The 24,652-nt window shown below is 45.3% G+C and overlaps 1 protein-coding gene across 1 annotated transcript in view; it reads left to right on the top strand.

Moving 5' to 3' along the window:
* AXIN1 (axin 1) overlaps positions 1 to 24,652 on the top strand; it is a 240,734-nt gene that overhangs the window by 161,936 nt on the left and 54,146 nt on the right. Inside the window, exon 4 of the mRNA XM_006020869.3 lies at positions 13,922 to 14,018. Within this exon, the coding sequence (XP_006020931.1) occupies positions 13,922 to 14,018 (97 nt within the window). The remainder of the gene's footprint in view (positions 1 to 13,921; positions 14,019 to 24,652) is intronic.

Below are 24,652 nucleotides of genomic sequence, written 5' to 3'. Positions count from 1 at the left end.
GGAAGAGATTCATAGATTCATAGATTGTAAGGCCGGAAGGAACCTTGGAAGATCATCGGGTCCAGCCCCCTGCACCAAACAGGAAAGATAACTGGGGGGTCAGGTGACCCCAGCAAGGTGACTGTCTAGTCTCCTCTTGAAGATTTCCAGGGTAGATAATTGCACCACCTCTGGAGGGAGCTTATTCCACAGTCTGGACACCCTGACTGTGAAGAAGTTTTCCTAATGTTGAGCCTGAATCAGTCTTCCAGGAATTTGTGGTCATTACTCCTAGTTTGCCCCTCAGGTGCCCTGATGAACAGTTGCTCACCGAGCCCTTGATACACTCCCCTAGTGTAGCGGTAAGCTACTACCAGTTCCCCTCTCAGCCTTCTTTTCTTCAGGCTGAAGAGTCCCAGATCCCTCAGCCTTTTCTCATATGGCTTGCCTTGTAAGACTCCGATCATACGGGTAGCTATTTGGACTCTCTCAAGCTTGTCCATGTCCTTGTTAAAGCGTGGTGCCCAGAACTGGATGCAGTACTTCAGCTATGATCTCACCAGTGCTGAGTAGAGCAGAAGAATCACCTCCTTGGTTTTGCTGGAGATGCATCGATTGATGCACGCCTGAGTATTATTAGCCCTACTGGCTACAGCATTGCACTGCCAGCTCATATTCATACTATGATCTATTATTACTCCCAGGTCCCTTTCATTTGTGGTGCTAGTCAGTTTGGTGCTGCCAAGCACCTGTAGGTGTCTTGGGGTTCGCTCATCCTGAGGTGGAGCACTTTACATTTCTCGACATTGAACTTCATCAGATTCCGATCCACTCAACTTGCTAGCATGTCTAGGTCCACCTGTATGTGTAGCCTGTCTTAAAGTGTGACCACGCTTCCCCATAACTTGGTGTTGTCCTTGAACTTGGCCAATGAGCTCTTCACCCCCACATCCAAATTGTTAATAAAGATGTTGAAAAGTATTGGACCAAGCACTGACCCCTGCAGAACACCACTGCCCACTTCTCACCAGGATGACACAGATCTGTTCAATACAACTCTCTGGGTCTTATCCTGCAGCCAGTTTCTCACCTACCTGACTATCTCGGAGTTAAGCCCACAATTCTCCAATTTTCTCACAAGGATATCATGGGATACTAGATCAAAGGCCTTTTGGAAGTCAAGGTGTACAATGTTAACCTGCTCTCTCGTGTCCAGGTAGCAAGTTATCTGGTCATAGGAGATGAGGTTGGTAAGGCAAGATCTGCCTGCGACAAAGCCATGCTGGCTGTCATTCAGAATCTTACCTTCTGCAGAATTATTGCAGATAGACTCCTCAGTGAACTTTTCTAGGATTTTCCCTAGGATGGAACTTAGGCTGATTGGCCTATAGTTACCCATGTCTTCCCTCCTGCCCTTCTTGTGGATGAGCACAACATTGGCCCTCGTCTAGTCCTCAGGGACTTCTCCAGAGCGCCATGAGTGGTGGAAGAGTTTCGCCAGGGGGTCCACAATAACTTCAACCAGCTCCTTCATCTTCCGGTCCTGCTGACGTGTATATGTCTTAATTTTATTATTGGTCATACACCAATTCTTCAGCAATAGTAGGAAGGCAGTTGTTCCTACTGTGCTCATCCTGTACTTTACCTCTGTTGTTTACCTGTACTTTACCTGTGTTGTTTTCCCCTTGGTCCAGTGAAAGACTGACGCAAAGTAGTCATTCAGGAGTTCAGCTTTCTCCTGGGTACCAGTAACCACCTCTCCTGAGTTGTTGAGCAGTGGCCCCACACTCCCATTTGTTTTCCTCCTGTTCCCTATGTACCTAAAGAAGGACTTCTTGTTGTCCTTGATTCCTGTTGCTAATTTAACTTCGGTCACCACTTTAGCCTTTCTTATCTGTTTCTTGCAAATGCAGGCCATCATGGAATAGTCCTCCTTGGGGCCCGCCCCGAGATTCCATTGTTTATAAGCCTCTTTCTTATTTCTTAAGAGGACTGTGGATCCAGAGCTTGGCTGTAAATGATGAAACTAGTTGTGTGATTATGGTGAAAGCTGGTGAGTAAAGACAGCTGTTGTGGTCAATAGGTTTCTGATACAATGTGGTGGCAATGTGCCCATTGCAAACCTTCACTGTAGTGTCTAGGAAATAAATCTGCTGGGTGGAATATCAAGAGTTAGTTTGATGGAGGGGTAGAAGTTGTTACAGTCTTGGTGAAATTTCTCTGGAGTTTCCTTCCCATGTCTCCATATCATGATAATATTATCAATGTACCTGAGGTATACCAGGGGATGAGAGGGCAGCTGCAGAGAAAACAAACTTCAAGATCTGTCACAAATATATTGGCATATTGAGGCGGCATATATATATCCATGGCAGTGCCATTTGTTGGTAGGTATAAGGGTCTCTATATCTGAAATAGTTATGTATGAGGACAAAGCAAGAGAACATGATGGACACAAAACCAGTGTCCTTATTGGGGATACTGTTCTTTATGGATCATAATCCTCATGGGGGTGTTGGCGTACAGAGATGTGATATTCATGGTAGCTAATTTAGTGTTTGCTGGATGTTTGTCATTGGGGACCAGTTTCTTTAAGAAGCCTGTGGTGTCTTTCAAATAGCTGGCGGCTTCCTCCATGATGGTGGCAGTGCCAGAGGCAGTGGCTGTCTTGGGTTGCCAAGGGTGTAGATTTTCTTGGGTAACAAGTAAAAGTTGTCTGCCTGGGTTCCTGGGAGATGGAAGTAGTAATCCTCTCCTGTGCTTCCACAGTTAGCTTCTTAAGACTTTATTTAGTTCTTTCTGGTGTTGTGTTGTGTTGTGTTGTGTTGTGTTGTGTTGTGTTGTGTTGTGTTGTGTTGTGTTGTGTTGTGGGATCCTCTGTCAGGAGTTGTCTGTGTCAGTCATTTGGTTTGTAAGGTCATTTTTCTATCAAGGAAAAGGGCTAGCTCAGTGGTGCTCTGCCTTTTGGCCTTGCAGGCCAGAATATAGAATCATAGAAAATTAGGCTCAGAAGGGACCTCAGGAAGCCATCTAGCAGGACTCAAAGTAGGACTACCCTGACTATATCATCGCAGCCATGGCTCTGTCTATCCGGGTCTTCAAAACCTCCAAAGATCGAGGTTCCACAACCTCTCTGGATACCCTGTTCTGGTTCTTTACTACCTTCCTTGTGAGAAAGACTTTCCTAATATCTAGTCTAAACTTCCCTTGCTGCAACATGAGACCATTGCTCCTTGTTCTGTTATCTGCCACCACGAAGAACAGTGTAGCTCTGGCTTGTCCAACATATGGCCCACGGGCCGCGATGCGGCCCACCAAGCCGTTTTCTGTGGCCCGCGCTGCGACACGAAACGAAAGTAAACACTGTTTACTTTTGTTCCCACCCCTTGTCCCTCCCCCAGCCCCACAGCAGCTTCCTAATGGCTGCTGAAGGGCTGGGGAAGGGACAAGGTTCCCACACGCACCGCGTCAGCTTGACGTTGCCGACACAGCACGTGTGGGAAAAGGAGTAGCCATGTGCCACTCGGGACAGGATGAGCCCAGCCAGAGCAGCAGGGGCTCATCTGCACTTTCCCCCTACCTGCGCCGGCCGGTCCTGAGCAACACACAGTTCCCCCGCTGCCTCTGCTGGCTGGTGCCGACCTGGGCAGATGTGGCTTCACCAGTGAAGAATAGAGGGAAATAATCATTTCCCTCGATCTGCTGGCAGCACTCCTACTAATGCAGGCCAGAATGCTGTTAGCTTTGTGACAACAAGGGCATACTGCTGGCTCATATTCAGCTTATTGTCCACCCCCAGGTCCTTTTCTGCAGGACCAGCCCTTAGGGCACTCCACTTTGTACCAGCTACCAACTTGACAACTGAGCCATTGATTTCTACCCTTTGAGCCTGATGATTCAGCCAGTTTTCTGTGCACCTTATATTCATCCAACCCATACTTCCTTAGCTTACTTGTGAGAATGTAGTGGGAGATGATATCAAAAGTCAAGGTATATCATGTCCACAGTGCCATTCACCTCATCATAGAAGGCAATCAGGTTGGTCAGGCATGACTTGCCCCTGGTGAATCCATGCTGACTGTTCCTTATCACTTTCTTCTCCAAGTGTTTAGAAATGGATTCATTGAGGACCTGCTCCATTATTTTTCCAGGAACTGAGGTGAGGCTGACTGGTCTGTAGTTTCCTAGATTCTCCTTCTTCCCTTTCTTAAAGATAGGTACTATATTTGCCCTTTTCCAATCATCTGGTACTTCCTGATCACCACGAGTTTTCAAAGACAATGGCCAACGGCTCTGCAATCACAACAGCCAACTCCCTCAGCACCCTCAGATGCATCGCATTCAGCCCCATGGACTTGTACACATCCAGTTTTTTGAAATAGTCTCTAACCTGTTCTTTCATCACTGAGGGCTGCTCACCTTCTGAAACTGTGCTGCCAGGTGCAGTGGTGTGGGAGTTGACCTTGACTGTGAAGACTGAGGTAAAAAAGGCATTGAGCACTTCAGCGTTTTCCTCATCATGTCACTAGATTGCTTCCCCCATTCAGCAAGGGACCTACACTTTCCCTCTTGTTGCCAGCATAATTGTAGAAACCCTTCCTGTTACCTTTCACGTCCCTTGCTAGCTGCAGCTCCAGTTGTACTTTGGCCTTCCTGACTTCATCCCTGCATGCCTGAGAAATAGTCTTATACTACTCCCTAGTCATCTGTCCAAGCTTCCATTTCATGTAAGCTTCATTTTTGTGTTTAAACTTAACTAAGAGTTCTCTGCTGAGCCATGCTGGTCTCCTGCCATGTTTGCTATTCTTCCTGCACATCAGGATGGTTTGTTCCTGTGCCCTCAGTAAGGTTTCTTTAAAATACAACCAGCTCTCCTGGATTTCTTTCTCCCTCAGACTGGCCTCTCAGGGGATACTGCTCATCAGTTCCCTGAGGGAGTCAAAGTCATAGATTTCATAGACATTAGGGCTGGAAGGTACCTCAGAAGATCGAGTCCAACCCCCTGCCCCAAGGGTAGGAAGTGAGCTAGGGTCAAAGGATCCCAGCAAGATAAGCATCCAAACATTTCTTAAAAGAGTCCAGAGTAGGTGCTTGCACCACCTCTGGAGGGAGTCTATTCCAGGTCTTGGGGGCTCGGACAATAAAGCAGTTTTTCCTCATGTCCAACCTAAAATGGTCTTGGAGGAGTTTGTGACCAGTGGACCTTGTCTTCCCATGGGGTGCTCTGGTGAACAGGTATTCCCCCAGATCCTGATGCACACCCCTTATATACTTACAGGCTGCCACCAGGTCACCCCTAAGCCTGTGCTTTTCCACACTGAAGAGTCCCATGGCTCTCAGCCTCTCTTCATAAGACCTGTTCTCTTGCGCTCTGATCATGCGCATGGCTCTCCTATGGACTTTCTCAAGTTTCTCCACATCCTTCTTGAATTGTGGAGCCCAGAATTGGATGCAGTACTCTAGCTGCAGCCTCACCAAAGCTGAGTACAGCGAGAGGATGATATCCTAAGATTTGCTTGAGAAGCATCTATGGTTGCAAGCTAGAGTTTTGTTCGCTTTACCAGCTGCAACATCACATTGTTGGTGGCTCATGTTCATCTTGTGGTCAGTCTCTTTCGGTCATGGTGCTAGCAAGCGTAGCACTGCCAAGCTTATAAGCGTGATGCGGGTTTTTTTTCCCCAAGGTGGAGTACCTTGGAGCATTTTTCCATGTTGAATGTCATCAGGTTTTTATCCGCCCACTTTCTAAGCCTCTCAAGGTCGCCCTGGATCACCCTGGATCACCAGCCTATCCTCGGGTGTGGATGCTCTACTCCAAAGTTCCAGAAAAGTCTGCTTTTCTGAAGTCCAGGGTCCTTACTCTGCTGCTTTCCATCCTTCCTTTTGTCAATATCATCTGACACTAGATGAATGGCACAGAGCTGGTCCACAGGCTAGATCAAGCCCTGCTTGGCAAGATCAGGTCCTGAGGCCAGGCACCACCCGCTCCTTGCCCTGTATACTGCGTTTGGGCCCTGGGGGCCCAGCACCACTCCCTCCTAACCCTCTACACAGGGATTGGCCCCTCAAGGCCTAGGGCTCCCCATGGGTCTAGAAATATGGCAGCTACTACCATTCCCCCACTGCTAAATTTCCAGTCCTGTTGGAGTCCTGGGGGCTGGGCATTGAGTACCCTTGGTGTAGTCTGTTTGTTAGGAGGAGAGGATAGCTTTTGTCCTAACCAGACAGGCAGGCTTGAGTTTAAGCTTTGTTTGCTTATATTGCAGGACGCATGTGTAAGACTACCACTGTAAAAGCAAGGCAGGTGAATGTTCTTGTCCAGCCATGTTAAGAGCTACATCTGCAAAAAGGCAGTTGCTTTGTGGGTGGGAGAAAGAGGATGTATACAATTAAATGTGCTTAGGGAAGATTTTTGTTCCTTCCATTCCTCCTCCTAAAAGTGTTACAAGTGAGAGAACATCTAGAGGTGCACCAATACATCGGTCCATATCGTATCAGCACCGATAAAAGGAAAATTGGCAATTCAGCAATCGGCTTTTTTGGCTCATGTGGCCGATAATGTTGTTGATAAATGCCACATGCGTGCACACAGCTGCAGCATGCATGTGGCCAGGAGTGCAGCCCTGCAGTGTGGAAAGCAGTGTCCAGCTGGTAAGTCTAATGGGAGAAAGAGGAGTGGAGGAGGGAAGAGGCATGGCAGTGGAGCTGATAGAGGCCCCCATGGTCAGGGAGTGGGGCTAGGGCAGGGGCAGGTGCTGCCTAGCCGGGGTGAGGTGGGGTGGGGTACGGGATGGAGCTGGCGGCTCATGAGAGAAGTGTGGGCAGCTCCCGCCACTGCATGTACCCCAAAGAGAAGCATGGGATGCATGTGCCTCCAGGATCTGTGTGTGGGGTGAGGGCAGGCTGCCACTATGTTTTCTGGGCTGGGGCTGCTCCAGACTCTTCACGGTGGTTGCTCTCAGGCTGGACGGGGTGGGGTGGGTGGCTGTGGTGCAGGGAGGGGGGGACTATGTTGGGGGCTAGAGCGACCCCAAAATTCACCACAGTCCCCACTCCCAGTACCATTGCCACCTGCCCTGCCTAGCCTGAGTGTAGCCACCAGGAAGAAGCTGGAGCAGCTCCGGCCCTGAGCACACAGTGGCAGTCCACCCTTGCCCTGCGCACAGATCCAGGGGGCATATGTCCCCCATGCCTCCCCTGGGGATGCGCGCAGCAGCAGGAGCTACCCTCATGTCCCCTGGATGAGTTGTCCCCCCCGTGCCCCACCTCACCCCAGCTGGGAAGCACCTGCCCCAGCCCCAGCCCCACTCCCTTCCTCACCGTGGGGGCCTCGATCTGCCCTGCCCCCCATGTCCCTCTCCCCCAAGTCGACTTACCAGCTTGGATGGTGCTCTCCAAGTTGCTATGCTGCATATTGGTAATCGGATTGGTGTGGGCTGATATGGCTGGTCAATAATTGGCCATTGTATCGACCCAAAAAATCTTTATCGGTGAACCCCTAAGAGCATCCCTCATTTTACAGGGCATTTAAATGAAGGATTTGTGTATCTAAGGATTTTCCATTATACTCTTTGTTCTGCTGAGAAAGGGCTTGATAGCCAGATGTTCACAGATGTACATTAGCAGGTGATGTTTCAGAAAATGTCATTCAGCCTACAGGCTTGCTGCTTGCTTTGTCATTGCCATTAATCTAGGATGTCCTTGAATTCATCTATATTTAAATAAGTTTGGTAGCAACATTTTCATTTTTTAAAACAAGTAATGATCTCAGGTTTACTAAGGTTAATTCATTGATTTGGAATCTAACTACTGAAGAGGAAAGGCTGAGGAAGTGTGAACCTTGACTACAGAGCAACCAAAAAATTAGTCCTTACCTGTTCTTGCTGCCTGCCAGTTTTCAGCAGTGAGGCAGCCTTAATATTTACACAATGGCAAATCAGAAACGTATGATTAAATAATTATGTTGAAGAAAGAGAAAACAAGCAAAACTCTCTTCAGGTTTCTCCTTGAACTTTTTTTTGGTGCCTCTCAGATCATGTTGTCCAACATGCAAATACAATTTATAAAAAGTTATTTAAAAGCAAAATTGCTGTAAAAAAGTAGCTTGATATTTTTGAACTTTTCTATTGAACATATCTCAAAGAAAGTTACCTGGGAAAATGAAAACAAAAGTGTGGTGTTGGTTTTCATTGCTTTTCCCCCCATCTATTGAGTGAATTTTTGTAGGGATAAAATTGAAGTGCTTATCTTTGAATTTGCTTCTCCTGCTTGATTTGGCACAGTGTGTTGAATGAAGGGAATGTTCCAAGTTCAGAGGTGGCATTGGGGAAACTAGTTAAAGGCAACACAGCAGGGCTGAACATGTGTTTGAAGCTGGATAGATTAGACGCCATTACCAGCCTTTCGCTACTATGCTCTGAACAAAAGTCTGCTCTTTACTCCAGGAGTGGTGCTGCAAAGACTTTTTTAAATCAAAGCAGCCCCCTACCTGCCGACATAATGCTGCTTTTACCAAGAATATTCATGCTACTTAACAGAATGCAAGTAGTATATTCAATAGTGTTATGTGTTCAGCTGTTAGCCTATAATGTTACATATTGCACCACTACTTGGTTTTTGACAGAAAGGTAAAACGATTCTGTCCTGAAAGTATACTCTGTAAAGTTGTCAATCATTATATTATCATTATTTCTGGAGAGATCAGTTTTGCAACGGCATGAAGAAACTAGTTTAACTATTATTTTACAATATTTACTTTTACACAAGGAAGTTCGTGATTTAAAAAACAATGAAGTCATATAATGAAAGCCGTCATAAGAGCTTGTTGTTATAGTAACGCTTCAGAAAAATGCTCAGCTCTTGCCTAGTGTTATTGACTTGGTGCAGTGTAAGCAGTGTTCTGTTTCTCTCATGTTACGTTACCTGCAGCAAAGAAGCAGAGCCATAATTAGCCTGACTAATTTTATGTTTTGTCAGTTGTCTTCCCATTAAAAAGCACTTGTCATTAATCATGACTGTTTAATGGAATTTCATTATGAGTGCTTGAGTTACTAAATAAAATTCCATTCACATGAGGTAATTCAGTAACACTAGCAAATCAGTGGCAATCCTTTATATACCCCAGTTGTAATGAAAAAGTGATTCTGAGCGGATGTCACTCTGAAATTCTGCAACTAATATTTGGAAATAAAGAACAGTTAAATTAAATATCTATTGCAATAATCATTTGGTAGCAAATTTAAGTTGCCTTTCAAATCTTCTGCATTGTCCTCAAACAGTTTGGTACTTGTAATTCTTTCGTTATTCAGGCTCAGCAATACAGTAAGGAGCCTGTTCTTATTGCCAAGTAGTGTGTGAAAGGGAATTTAGGAATTGGTAATGTGACAGTGTTAAACAGCTTTACTTTCACGAGTATCTGGAAGCAACTATGTAGATTGTATATAGCAATTATTTTGTTTTAACACAATAATAAATACAGCTGCCTTGTGTAAATACTAATTGTCTAAACATTACAACTTATATTATGATTGGATTATTTGTGCTATTTGTCCAAATAAAGTAATAGTTTTGCTGGAACTGTAGTTACAATAGTTAGAAGGAGATTTTTTGTGTAAAAATTATGTGGTATTTGAGACAGCTAAAACATGGCAATGTCTTCAGTGAGCTTCATTTATATAGCAAAGATTTCCAATTTCATTGCCTTTGTCAGGAAAATTTTAAAAACATGAAAAAAATCAGTTATCTCCAAAAAGGTGTCTTCTCACTCCATCACACGGTGGCATACCTTTCAGTAGCTCATTTATGCTCTGTACAGTGATCCTTCTCTTTTAGGAGGCTCAGCAGTATTCAAATGTTTAGGCATGTACTATTGTTACTACACAGATAGGCAAGCCCACATGCAACCAAAGTATTAGCAGGGCTGGTTTCAGTCTTGCTGGGGGAAAAAGCATGAACAATTAGTGGAACACATCAAATTAGTTAAAAATGAACTCTGCTCTGTTGTTAACCATATAAATTACTTATATATATATTAAACATTAAAATATATTAAGGGCGGGGCTTTCTGAGTCTAAAAAAATACTCAAAAACACTAGCATTGTAGCCATTAAAAAGCTAGATGAATAATCAAATGTACTTCACCACACTCATATATTTCACTGTTTTCTTGGTTTCCCCCCAGTCTGAAAACTGAAAGACAAAACAGACAGGAATTAGTGAAATGCCACAGAACCCACAGTAACCCTGGGTACATGAAATAACTTCCATTCCATTAATTTGTGGAGCAACAAATTACACCTTTCTTTATGAACAAGTCGTCTATATCTCAGCATCAGCACTGGAGTAGCTGAGTAACAGAAACATTTATTTGATAAGAAAATTAGACCTTCACAATGGATATAACTTTTAATATATTATTTGACCAGTTGAAATTCCTGTGCACATAAATCAATCATGTTAAACCTAATCCTTGGTCCAGCAAGAGGTAGTTAGCCGTGTTAGTCTAGAACAGGAAGAAGGCAGGGTAGATTTGCACCTTTATAGACGGACTAGATAGGAGATGTATAGCATAATTCTTCAACCAGGGTGCCCTCGCAGTCAAGAATGATAGTCTTCCAGGATTATCTTATCTCTGGGTCCAAAGGTGGCTGACGAGATCAGTCCCAGATCGACAGGTTCTGTGGCAACTCAGGCAAGTGTTTCTATACAGGGTGACTGGCTCTGGATTCCTGATTTGGTCTGCAACACGCTGTTTCTGTCACCCCTGCTTTTCCATGTTCTATTGTCGCTGTGACGTTTCAAAGTACAGAGATCTTTACAGCAAACTCTTCCTCTATTTGGGGCAATCCTGGGCGATAGCCTCCCACAAGTTGATGTCGATGTTGCATTTTTTCAAGTTGGCCTTGAGGACATCCTTGAAGCACTTTCTCTGCCCTCTTGAGCATACGCCTTTACTGAGCTGGGAGAATAAAACTTGCTTCAGGAGTCTGGAGTCAGACATCCGGATGATGTGGCCAGCCTAGCGAAGTTGATGCCAAATGATCATTGCCTTGATGCTCATGGTATTTGCTTGTGAGAGGACACTAATGTTGGTGCATTTTTGTTTCCACTGGATTTGAAGGATCTTCCGTAGGCAGCGTTGATGGTACTTCTCCAGCACCTTGAGGTGTCTCCTGTACATTGTCCACGTCTCAGCTCCATAAAGTAAGGTAGGGATCACAACTGCTTGATAAAAAACCAGGAGATTGGTTTTGAATCTGATGTCACGATCTTTGAACACCCATTTCCTCAGGCATCCAAAGGCTGCACCTGCACATTTGAGGTGATATTTGATTTCTTCGTTGATGTCAGCCTTCTACGAGAGAGAACTGCTGAGGTACAGGAAATACTGAACATTCTCCAGAGAATCACCATAAATCTAAATGACCAGAACTGGGCACTGCTCATTAGGAGCTTATTGGTGGATGATCTGAGTCTTCTGAATGTTAGGCGTCAGTCCCATTTTCTTGTATGCCTCGGTAAAGATGTTGATGATTGCCTGAAGGTCTGCTTCCTAGTGAGCACGCAGTGTACTGGAGCTTGATGATTGAGGTCAGGGCAGTCTTGGTTTTGGCTTGGAGTTGACTGAGATTAAACAATTTACTATCCATTTGGTAGTTTAGCTCCACTCTGACTGGAAGTTTGTTGGTGGTCAGGTGTAGCATCACGGTAAGGAATATCAAGAAGAGTGTTGGAGTGATGATGCAGCCTCGCTTAACTCCTTTCTTAACCTCAAAGGAATCTGTGATAGATCCATTACTGAAAACCACCACTTGCATACCGTCATGGAGCAGGCAAAGAGTGGTGAAAAATTTCGATGGGCATCCATACCTCAGAAGGATCCTCTGCAGTGATTCTCAGTTGACAGCCGAAAGCTTTTGTGAGGCCAGAGAAGACCATGTAGAGAGGTTTATGTTGTTCCCACCATTCTTCCTGTATCTGCACATAATGTTAATTATGTTAGGTGTGCAAACATGATTTACAAGGTAAATCCAGAGATTTCAAAGAAAAATCCATGGTATTAAAATAATTTTGATCTGTTGTGGTCTTTCTGAGCTCTTTGCAACAGAAGAATTTCTCTGTTGTTTTTCTGTAGTCAAAAAACAAGTGAAAACTAGGAGCTGGCATTTTCCAAGGGGTGCCTGGAGTCAAGTGAAGAGTGCCTGAATCCTATCAAGTGGTGCCTTGAGTCTAGAAAGATTAAGTACCACTGTCATAAGCTTTTCTAAATAGAAGACTTATACTTCATTAGATGCTGTGAAAGAACTGCAGGAATCGGTATGGGGGAATAAACATTAAAGTTATTACCATCATGCGTTGTAAAGCTACAATTAGTCAGGGTGGGACTGTTTGGATGCACAGGCTGCTTGCCAGCATTTAAAGCAAAACAAAAAAAATGTGCTTTATCAGAAGCAGCACGTTACTTTGACCTGGCTCTGCAGCATCTGTCTAGATCAGGCACTGCAGCAGGGCTTTTTGACGCATTTAGCTAAAGCTGATTCAATCAGCTATTTGATAAAAGTGCCAAAAAGCCCCACTAAAGCCTCCAATTTATACAGGGGTATAGAAAATTTACAAAATACCTTTCACAGATGAGCCTATGAACTTCACTTCATGAATCTACTGGATACAAAAAATCATGGACTAAATATAGACATTGGATTTATGACACAGTATAAACTGCCTAACATATGACTCCCCAAGTAACCTCTCCACTTTTTACCAGCTATTCTCATTCCCTTCCCCCAACTCTCCTGTCTCTCATGCTCTGACTACAGCTACATTCATGTCCCCTTTCCTTCCCCCCCTCCACCTCTCACCTAGTGACCACCTCAATTTACATTTTAACTGACTGGCTTTCTTGCATATGTACTGGCCTCTGGCTGCTTTACCACTCCCTCCAGGAAGAGCACAGACCATCTGCAGAAGCTTCCTCAGCCTGACAAAGGGTGTTTGTACCCAAAAGCTTCCGAAGAAGAATTTTTCCAACTTTTTGAGGTCTAATAAAAGATACTGGATTTACCCAGATTTATCTATACAGACACTGCAGAGCCAGGTCCAACTAAGGCACTGCCTCTTCCAGGCATGTGCTGAGCTCTGGCACAGGCATATTCCAAGTTTAAAGTGCCATTTGTTTTTGTTTGTTAACATCTGCAAGCAACCATAGTGACCAGAACTAATTTGAAGCTGTTCTGTTAGAGCAAAACTTTGCAACTTTCAGCTGAATCCAAATGAATAATTATAATCTACAGGTAGAACCTAAAGGGTCTTTAGCAGGCCTCTAGCCTGACTTCTTTCACAGCACAGGCCAGGATTTTCAATGAGCTATTTCTGCATGAAGTTCATAAATTCTGATTAAGTTAAAGCTCATCTTTTAAGACAGTGGTGATGGAATAATAGAGAGTCTTTTACAGCTTTTGATAAACTGTTTCAGTGTTAAATATGCATGCCTTATTTCCAGTTTGGATTTGTCTTGATGTAGACATCCCTTGTATTTTCTGTCCTTATCCCTCCTCTCCCAGGTTGTCTTGCATTTTACTGTATACATTCCTTTTTGAAGAAAACTATCAGTGATAAAAAGATACTGCAATACAGTCCAGGTCCTCCTGTCTTGCCCTCTGTTTAAGGGAGCTGCTCTAGCATAACCCCTTGCCAGTCGTGTAAGTTCTTCAAGTCTGATCAGGAGTGTGTCGCTGTTGGAGGGGCCAGGGGACAAGCATCATTATGCTGTGTTCTTTCCTCCTTCACACTACTTGCCTACTGTATATAGATCCTTTCTCCTTCAGTTTCTTCACCTATGGCACTGGGATAAAGCCTGTCTCCCAAAGGTGTTAAATCACTGTAGTTTTGTTTGGGACCATCTTGGAAGGCACTTAACATGGTACATGTTGTTTTATCCTGGCAGAGATGGAATCCCACCATATAGACTCCGGAAGCAGCATCGCAGAGAGATGCAAGAAAGTGCCAAAGCAAATGGACGTGTGCCACTACCTCACATTCCTGTAAGTAGCAGTATCCTGATTATTAGGAGATTGTTATTTCAGAGCCTGAAAGACTGCATAGGCATAGTTTTTCAGCTAACCCAGACATCCATTTGATTTTTCTGTAATATTGGAGTCAGAGAAGTGCATTTTAATATAGTTGTCTACCAACTAGTTAATAGGCATATTTTTGGTAGCCTAAAACGTTTCAGAACCCTCCACACTTGATATTAAAATATATATCCCTTAAAAGGCAGTTGCTTAATAACTGTCTGTACATGGAGGTTTGTAAAAGTATCACACTGTCAAGTGTACTAGACAGCAAGGCTAACTGGAATTGTAAACTGCCATATGGTCATGGTAGGCAGCTAAAAGTAATTGTATAGGAAGTAGGCTAGCAGGTATTTCTGTATGGCATGAGACGCTATCTAGCATAAAGGAAAGCTGCTAAGGGTAATGAAGGGGACTTTTGTCCAGCACTGATCAGGGACTAAAACTGCTGAAAATTTAAGGGAATATACAGATGTCACTTTCCCAAATGGTATTTCTGCCTCATGCAGATGGGGACTATAAAATACTATAAAATAAATACCTCATTCATTCTGATGAGGACTATAAAATACATGATTGGGGATGGGCCCCTTTCTTTTTGTTCATAGCTCTTCCCAGTTTCATCAGGGTAAGCAAACTGATATAGGAAGTTTATCATAACCCTTCAGCTTCTGTATTAGCATCTATATGTTTACTGTTTAGTAGAGAGTTAAGAAGTTTGTTCCTTGGACGGCTATCCTCTAACAATTCAAATCAGAAAAATGCCTGTTTGCCTCTTACAGAAATGGCGTCACTCAGCACAGATGCTCTCATCCTGTCTACTCAGAAGCAGGGCAACACAAACAAAATCTAGCATTGTTTTAATTTATTTTTTAAATCTTTGTTTTGCATTTTAAATTAGATTATTTTCCTTAAGATGTAAGAGGGCTCCTGTGCTTTGATCATTGGGCTGAAAATAAAAGCCCTGGTATTGGATGCTCAATAGCCATCGTTGCTCAGCCTCTCCTCCTTTCACATAGTTGCTTTCACAGTGTGGTTGCTGTCCAAAAGACTGGCTGGGTGCCTTTTTATTCCCCTTGATGTGGTTTTTACTGTAAGAATTGCTTTGTTAGGGTTGAAATTTGAAGGCTTGGCCTTTTATTTTATTGCTGAACAGTGGGAAACTCTGAGTGAATATTCTTCGACTTCAAAGCTTGTCAGCAGCTTTACCTTTTGGATAAAAATAATAGTGACTTCCTATTGATCACGTGCATTGGCAATGCTTCAATGAACTTCAGGTTATAAGCTGTGTATGGAGCATAAAATATGTATAGTGAGCTGCTTTAACGAACTTCCAACTGCCAGATATTTCTTTTGTTGAGACGAATAAGTGTCATTCTAGGAGTGGTTACTTGCCAGCTAATTAGCTTTACTTAGCATGAAATTTTATTGACTTTTTTTGAAAAACAGTAAAAAAGCCGCCAAAGTTTAAATTGGCTACCTGCTGCTTATAAGTGTTTATATTATCCTGCTTATCTGCATGGTCTTTGAGAATTACATGCTGTTTCTGGATTTCACACAGATACTTCACAAAGATTTCTCAGTGAAAGATACAGTGTTCCCATTAGTTTTTGTGCTGTAATTTTAAGTCCCAGAGAAGAAGGTATATCATTTCATATTTATATTGCAGAGGAGAAATGTGGAGGCAAGTTAGTACTAGTCTCTCTCCAGGGAATCAGAGTTTAGTTCAGACACTCCGGAAACTCCTGCCAGCCAATTACTGACAGAATTGGCATAGACTTCAGAGTCACTGCTTTGCCCACACTTATCAATCAGCTATAAAAAGAAAAGGTAATTAGATAGTGCTTTTTAACATACACCAATACGATATATTTTAAAATTAAGTCTTTTAAAATCTGATCTGAATGCAAATATAATGGATTAAACCTACCTTTATTAGCATGTAAGCAGATACATATTTTGTAGATACTAACCAATGGCTAGTGCAATGTTTAGGCAGACACTAACCAATGTTTAGACAGATACTAACCAATGGCTAGTGCATGCTTCCAGGTGTGCGGGTCAGGAGCGGTCCGAGGCCCTCGGGGGCGTGCGGCAGGCTGTGGCCAGCAGCCCTGGTACGCGCCGGGTCGGGGAATGCAGGCCGGCGGACTAGAATTAGGCACAGACGCTTAGTGGTTGATTAAAGATTATTTTACTTACACCGAAGATGGTCGCGGTGCAGGCAGAAAAACTTGCTTGAGTTGCAGTTACAGACAGAAAAGAAGAGAGGCGGACAAGAGTTACTTCCACACGAACCTCTAGCCCAATCTGGTTGAAGTCTCTAAACACGCGAGCCCGTCGCGTCAACCGAAGAAAACAACTCGAAGCAGAGAGCTCTGGATACACTCACACGAAGTTTGCTAGGCTCCGTGGAACTTGCGCACAGGGAAGGGGTTCGTCGAGGGATCGTTCGGCGACGGGGAGAGGCCAGAGGTTGATCAGACCCCTATAGCCTGCGCTGGGCTCAATAGGCTCCGCAGCGCTTAGAGATCTTCACGAGACATGAAGTCCTCCTCCTCCAGATGGTTGTGGAGTCCTCCCTTGCGGGGTTCTCCTTGGAGTTCTCCAACTTGGGCGGAAACCGCTCAAGCCTCTTATACAGCTAGCAAGCCAATCACTAGCCGCCACGTGGGAATAATTTAGAACTGGCCAATAGTGGGACACAAATTTGCATACGGGTGGCGGGAAGTCCTTTGCACCGTGCATTTCTCTTTGCAACTAAGAAATGCACCCTGCAAAGAAAGCTCCGAGTGGCGGGAAATAATTTAGCAGTGCCGAAGCGCACACAAACAAAATCACAACCTTCTGGTTGTGACACCAGGTAGCAGTAACCAATTACATTTCTTCTAGTGAGAAGATTTTATGGGATATAAATCTAATCAGGCTCATCAGTTACTATAGCAAACCTATTCTAATAGTACTCGCACACTGCATTTCATAATTCCCGGTTTATGGTAGAGAGCTGCCTACCATTGGGGAAGAGCTTAGATTCTGCAATGATGGGTGCTATACAAAATATTGAAGCAGACAAATTACCATATATAGCCTTCAATCATAGCATCTATCATACCATCATAGAAAAATAGGTCTGGAAAGGACCTCCAGAGATCATCTAGTTCAACACCCTATCCAAACTATCCCATACAAATCCTTGTCTAACCTGTTTATAAACTACACAATCAACATTGTCACAACTAAAAGGCAAAAAGAGACTAAAAGCACTGTACCCAGATAGAAGTTGAGCAGGGGATGAGAGCAGTCAGTGTCCTGCTGCTGCAAGGATTGTTAAAATGTACTTTAAAAGATCCCAGGAAGAGGGCAATGCCTCCTCTACAGAGGAAGTCAAAAACTCCTGCCTCTTCCTGAAAACCTCCCATGATGAGAGTTCACAGCTTCCCTAAATAGTCTATTCCATTGCCTTACAGTTGTAACGGTGAAGACATTTTCCTAGATATCCCATCTAAACCTACTTTGCTTCAACTTCAAGCTAGAGCCATTGGTACGTGCCCCTGCTCTCTGCAGCAACAGAGAAAAGGTGTTCTCCTTTTTTTCTTTATGGTAGCCCTTCAGATATTTGAAGATTGCTATCATGACCCCCCCTAATTGTCTTTACTGCAAGCTAAACATGACTATTTCTTTCAACCTCTCCTCATATGGCTTACCTTCCAAACCCTTTATCATTTTTCTTACCTACCTCTGGTCCCTCTCTAATTTCTCCGTGTCCTTTTAAAAATTTGGAGCCCAAAACTGCACACAGAACTCCAGATGAGGCCTACCCAGTGTAAAGTAGAGAGAAAGTATCACAACTCCTGTGCCTGTGCACCTAATGCACTTACTAATGCAACCCAAAACTGCATTAACCTTTTGTGCAGCTACATAATACTGTTGACTCAGACAGAGTCTGTGATCCACCAAGATATCTAGATCCTTCTCCAAGCTGCTTCTGTCCAGCTAATTGTCACTGATCTTATATCTGTATTCCTGATTACTTCTCCCAAGGTATAGCATTTTGCATTTGACAGCATTAAACTTCATCCTGTTGGCTCTAGCCCGGCTTTCTAATTTGTCAAAATCCTTCTGAATTGCATTCCTATCCTCCATTGTGTTCACAATCCTTCCCCGTTTTGTATAGTGTGCAGATTTGCTCAACTGTCTCTTCCAGCATTGAAATCATTAATAAAAACATTGAACAGCACAAGGCCCAGGACAGACCCCCATGGGACTTCACTCAAAACCTCCTGCCATTTCAACATGAATTTTACACACACACACACTCGTGCGCTTAAAGCCTTAGTCTGTCTGTCCATAACGCTTTATTCTGATTAGTTGTCTGAAACAACCAATCAGAGTGCTCCAAAAGCATTCCGGAAAGGAGGTGGCGGCACTCCACTGCCACGACGGTGGGCACATGGGGATGGAGCAGGGCGATGAGGCCAGCACTGCTGGCCTGGCCGCCCCCACTGCCCTGCTTCCTGGAGGCAGCGGCCACGGATCAGACAGCAAGGGGGGACAAGGTGAGCAGTGCTGGCCATGCCCCCCGCCCCATCCCTGCAGGTGGCAGCGACAGAGCAGACGGGGGGAGCAGTGGTGCTGGCTCCCACCCCCGCTCCCTTGAGGCGCCGGCCATGAAGCTGATGGAGCAGGGGGGTGATGCCAGCAGCACTGGCGTTTCCCCCCTCCCCACAAATCATTCTTGATGTGCAATTGGCTAGTCCATTTATAACTACCCTTTGCTTGAAGCTACTGACCCAGTTGTCTGTCTAACATGTAGTAGTTTTGTCTAGTGCATTTTGTCCAATTTGTTTACGAGAAGGTTAAATGGGACTTTGTCAGTAGCCTTGCTGAAGTCCATTTACACTATACCCACTGCATTCCTTTCACCTACCCAGCTAGTTAGTCTGTCAAGGGAGATCAAGTTTGTTTGGATGATTTGCTCTTAATAAATCCATTCAGGCTGCTTGTGATCAGCTTTTCCTCCTCCAGATGCTTACAGATGGACTTCCTTATTATGCTCCAGTAACTTTGTGGGTATTAAGGTCAGGCCAACCAGTCTGTTAATTCCACATGTCCTCCTTTTTGCCTTTTTTAAAGAGAAGCACTATGTTGGCCCTTTCCCAGTCCTTTGGTACCCTTCCTGTGTCCTACACTTTGTAAATATTATTACCAAGGGCCTGAGATCCTCTCTACTGGTTTCTTCAGTACCCTAGGATGGAAATTCCTCAGGTCCTGCTGACTTGAATTAATTCAGACCCATCAAAAGCTCTCTAACTGTTCCTTTCATTATCTGTACCCTTGGCTTGTCCCCTTCCTTATCCAAATAATTCTTATTACCTCCTGGTTGCAGCCTAGTTTTTTTTGCAAAGACTGAGCAAAGTAGCTGTTGAGCAGCTTCACCTTCTTCACATCTTTTGAGAGCTCACCCTGGCTATTTAGCAGTGGACCCCCAGCTGCTTTGGCCTTTCTTCTCTAGTGAACATATTTATAGGCTCTCTTCTTGTTGTCCTTAAATTCCCTTGCCAGGTGTAGCTCTTTTTTTACTTTTGCCTCCATGATTTTGTCCCTGCAAGTTCATGCTATTTCCTGGTATGCTTCTTTAGTGACCTGCCCATCTTTCCATTGCCTGTATGCTATTCTTATGCATTTGAGGCATCTTTTGTAAATAGCTGTATAAATTTTAACCTGTTGCAAGTACTTGATGATAAGAAACAGACTACCAGTATGTTTCTGGGATGGCCCTGCCTCTCACAAACAGTGAAGCTTCATGTGAGTTATGTATGTGCCCCTAATGAGTACCAGTAACTTACATATTATAGTCCGTATCGTCCATGTCTTGCATATTTCATAGGTTTTAAAGTGGCTAGAAATGTTTTAGGATCTGTCTTACTTGCCACCTAGACTGGTAGTTATCTATTAAATGAAATCTTTAAAGCCACCTTCCAGCAAGTGGTAACACCTCTCTTCTGTCTCCATGGAGCAGCTGCAGCTGTTCTTCAGATGACGTTCCATCTCACTCTCGGATTCAAGGAGAGTCTTGGGAAAAGAAAAGGGAAAATTTATTCCTAGAAGAAACGGGGCAAACATGCAAAGGATGCCTTGCCTATGATGTGCCGGTCCACTACTCGTATTCATTGTGGGCTTGTTCTGTGTAAAGTTCCTGGACCACCACCACTACCACCCTGCTTCCTATGGATGTCCTGCCATCGGGTAACAGCAGGAGAAGTTCTGTATCAAGCAGCCAGATCTGTGTCAGGTGTCAATATTCAGAGTGAAAATTTTCCAGAAAACATTTTGTAAAGGATCACAGAATCACAGGAAAGTAGGGCTGGAAAAAACCTCATGAGGTCATCTAGTCCAGTTCCCTGCTCAAGGCAGGGTCATCCCTGACTATACCATCCTAGCCAAGTGTATGTCTAAACTGCTCTTGAAAATTTCCAGGGATGGAGATTCCATAACTTCACTAGGTAGCTTTTCCCAATGTTTAACTACTCTTATAGTCAGAAAGTTCTTCCTAATCTCCCACCTATGTTTCCTCTGTTGCAGTTTGAGGCCATTGCTCCTCGGCCTGTCACCTAGCGCAACAGAGAAAATTTGATGTTCATCCTTTTTATAACCACCCTTCAGGTTAGGGGTGCACCAATAGAGATTTTGGGAGCTGACAGTGATAGCCAATTTTTAAGGAAGCATATCAGCCAATTCCGATCCAATTTTCTATACAGCTGCGTCCAGCTGGTAAGTCTGTTGTGGTGGAAGGGGAGCATGGAGTGAAGGGGCGTAGGGGGCAAATCAATGCCCCCCCCATGGTGAGGGAGGGAGTGGGGATGGGGCTGGGGTAGGCACTGCCCAGATGGAGTGGGGCGCGGGATGGAGCCATGGCTCATCCAGGGTAGTGCGAAAGGGACTGTGCACACCCTGGGACGCCACGGGGGGGCACATGTCCCCAGGTCTGTGCAAGGCGCGGGTGGGACAGACTGCAGCTGTGGGTTGGAGCCGGGGCCTGCGCCGGGCTCTTCCCGGCGGAGGGGGCTGGGGCATGCTGTGCTCAGGGCAGGCAATGGTGGCACTGGGAAAGGGGCTACAGTGAAATTTGGGGTGGCTGCAGGCCCCCCCACCCATAGTCCCTTTCCCAGCACCACCACTGCCTGCCCAGAGCGCAACGCAGCCCTGCCCCACCACGAAGAGCCTGGCATGTCCCCCAGCATCAGCCCAAAGCTGCAGCCCGCCCTGCCCCACCCCACATAGGTCTGGGGACACACGCCCCCATCCCCCATGCCTTCCTGGGGTGCGCACAGTGGTGGGAGCCATCTGCCTCCCTGCACCACCCCTGGACGAGCTGTGGCTCTGTCCCACACCCCACCCTGGCTGGGCAGCCTGCCCCAGCCCCACTCCCTCCCTCACCACGGGGGCCTTGATCTGCCCCACGCTTCCCCTTCCCTTCCCTCTCCCTGCTCCCCTTCCACCACAACAGGCTTACCAGCTGCACACAGCTTTCCAAGCTGCCAGGCTGTGCTCCTCGCTGCCTACGTGCTGTGCTGCGATATGTGCGGGCATTTATCGGCCAAATTATCGGCCACATCAGGCCAGTTTTCGATACAGTCAATTTTCTTTATATTGGTGCTGATCCGATATCAGACCGATGTATCATTACACCTTTATTGATTTAAATCAAATCTACTCTGCCTCAGGCATTGGAGCTTCCCTCAACACACCCTAGTCCCCCCTGGGCACTGGACCCTCCTACTGCACCCCGGGCACAAGACCTTCTCTCCTAGTACCTAGTCCTTCCTAGGCTCATGCTCTTTCTCTCTTGTGCTCTTGGGGCCCCAGGCCAAAGCCTGCTCTGACCCTGCACTCCACCTCTCAATGGGCTCAGGCACTCTCTCTCTGGGCCCCAGTCCCTCTATTCTTCTGGCCCCTCTTCCTCTGGGCCAGTTGGAATTTCCGTACCCACCCCCTCCCTTCCACAACAACCAGAGCTTAACCCTACCTCAGAGGTTAAGGCAGGTGCCCTGCTGCCAGGAGCTAGACTGCCCGACCTGCTTGGGCCCTGGGCCCTGTGTCTCCTTAATGGGCTCCTGCCACAGCTGCAGGCTGCTTCTCAGGCAACCCTTTCCTCTTAAAGTGGCAGCCACATCAAGCACCATTATAGCCATTATAGAAACATTGTTAGACCAACACTGCACCCAGAACCCTTTGCTGCGCGCATTTATCGGCCAAATGAATCAGCCACATCAGGCTAATTTCCAATATAGTCAATTTTCTTTATATTAGTACAAATCCGATATCAGACTGTTGTATCAGTGCACCTCTACTTCAGGTACTTGAAGACTGTTATCAAACATCAGTTACTCAGTTTTCTCTTGTCCAGACTAAATAATCCTAATTCTTTCAGCTTGTCCTCATAAATCATCTTTCCCAGGCCTCTAATAATTTTTGTTGCTCTCTGCTGGACTCTTTGCAATCTGTCCACATCTTTCTTGAAGTGTGGAGCCCTAAAACTGTATACAGAACTCCAGCTGAGGCCTCACCAGTACCAAATAGAGCAGAATAATCACTTTGATTTGCAAGCGACATTTCTGTTAATACAACCCAGTTTGGCATTGGCATTTTTTGCAACAAGAGCACACTGTTGGCTTAGTCAGCTTTATGGTCTATTATAACCCCCAGGTCCTTCTCTGCAGTACTGCAATTTAGCCAGTTATTCTCCAAAGTATATTAATCTATGCAATTATTCCATCCTAAATGTAGGAGTGCACTTGTCCTTGTTGAATTTAATCTGATAGATTGTACCATTTCTCCAGTTAGTCAACATCATTCTGAATCCTAGACCTACCCTCCAGAGTCTCTGTAGTTCCACCGAATTCAGTGTCATCAGCAAGTGTGCCCTCATTTCCGTTGTCCAAAATATTAGTGAAGAGGTTAAACAATACCCGACCCAAGACACTTCTGTGGGGAACTTCACTTAATACCTCCTCCTAACTAGACATTGAGGACTACTTGTTGAACATAATGATCCAACCAGTTGTGTATCCACCTTACAGTTCTTTCATCTAGCTTACATTTCCTTAGCTTGTTAATGGAAATATTGTGGGTGCCTTGCTAAAGTCAAGGTATATCATAAGCACTGTTCTTCCCCCCACCCACAGAGCCTGTCACCTTACCATAATCAACAATCTGACAGGGACTTTCAGAAGAGCAGCTGTGTGGAAAATAAGAGATACACTTTCCTTCCCAGGCCACTCCGGGGAAGATCTCAATTTAGGAGTCTTAACTTGGATCAAAAAAAGGCTTTTTCACTATTTCTGTACAAACCTAGGAAGGACTTTTTCAGAATGCTTTGCAAAAGAACTCACTGTAGTCTCACAAGTCACTTCCTTGGACATTGGCAGAGGAGGGGAGAGGGGATGCTCTTCAGTTCACTGGGATCTGCTAAGTAGGAGTTCAGTTCAGCACCATTGGTTCTGCACACTCAGGGCAGGGACAGTGCTCTTCAGTGACTGGCCAGCTCTTGGGAGGTTCAGCATTACACATTAAGAACAAAAGGATTTCACATGAAACAGGGCTTAAAATGATAAATGGCTCAGGCAGTTTCCAGCACCTTGTTAGGTAAGAGGTTAAGCTTCTCAAGACTGTTGACAAACTGATAGGTCCAAGCGACAGCCACCCTGGAATGCCCCCCAACCTCTTCAGAATCTCTGTGAGGTTTGGGCATCCTCTAGCATTGATGCAGAGCAGTATACAGTACAGTCACGTCATACGCGCATTTAACTTGCACAAATTCAACTTTACACGGGGTGGGGGGGGCGGGGCTTCAGTTTGCAGCGGCAGTGGGAGGTTTTGGCAGCGTGGTGGTGGCCCGGCGGCACACAGCCATCCCCCCCACCACCCCATGCTGCGCTGCTGCCGCTGGCTGCACAACTCCAAGCACGGTTCCGCGGCGGCGGCAGATGGTTTTGGAGGCAGAGGCAGTCGCCGCTAGTCAAATCACTGGTGATTTGACTATGCACGATTTTCGCCTTACGCACTGACCTCGGAACCTAACCCCTGCGTAAGTTGCAACATGCCTGTACATCCAAGTAGTTACTAACCCAGGTTTTACGAAGCATCGTACTATTTACTGAGAACAAAAGTATTTCATAGAAAATAGATCTTAAAACAGTAGATGGATCATATGGTATCTGGCTCACCATGGGTTTGTTCATCTGCACAAGGAAACACTGAAAGGAACTTTGGGTCTTCTTACTGGCCTTTCTCTGGTCACAGCGCCCCTCACTCCCAACCTGCTGCCCCTAGGCCCCAGCCCCCCAGTGTGTAGGGCAGGGGTGTGGGTGTGTGAGGCAGGGGGGTGGAGGGGCATAGGGGGCCCCAATCAGCCCCTTGCAGGCTGCAAGTCTGTCAGCTTGCAAGGGAAAAGCCATGGTTTCCCACATTTTTTCCCTTAAAGGAAAATCCATTTTTAAAGTTTGCTTGCAACCCTTTCATATATTCTTGTGACCCACTTTTGGATCGCAGCCCATGGCTTGAGAAACGCTGCTTTAGTTTACCCAGTGAGCCAGGAATAAAAA

The sequence above is a fragment of the Alligator sinensis genome, unplaced genomic scaffold, assembly GCF_000455745.1.
Source record: "Alligator sinensis unplaced genomic scaffold, ASM45574v1 scaffold410_1, whole genome shotgun sequence".
In the NCBI taxonomy this organism is placed as follows: Eukaryota; Metazoa; Chordata; order Crocodylia; family Alligatoridae; genus Alligator; species Alligator sinensis.
Note: the sequence above shows the minus strand (reverse complement) of the source record. Positions and strands in the feature narration are given on the sequence as shown.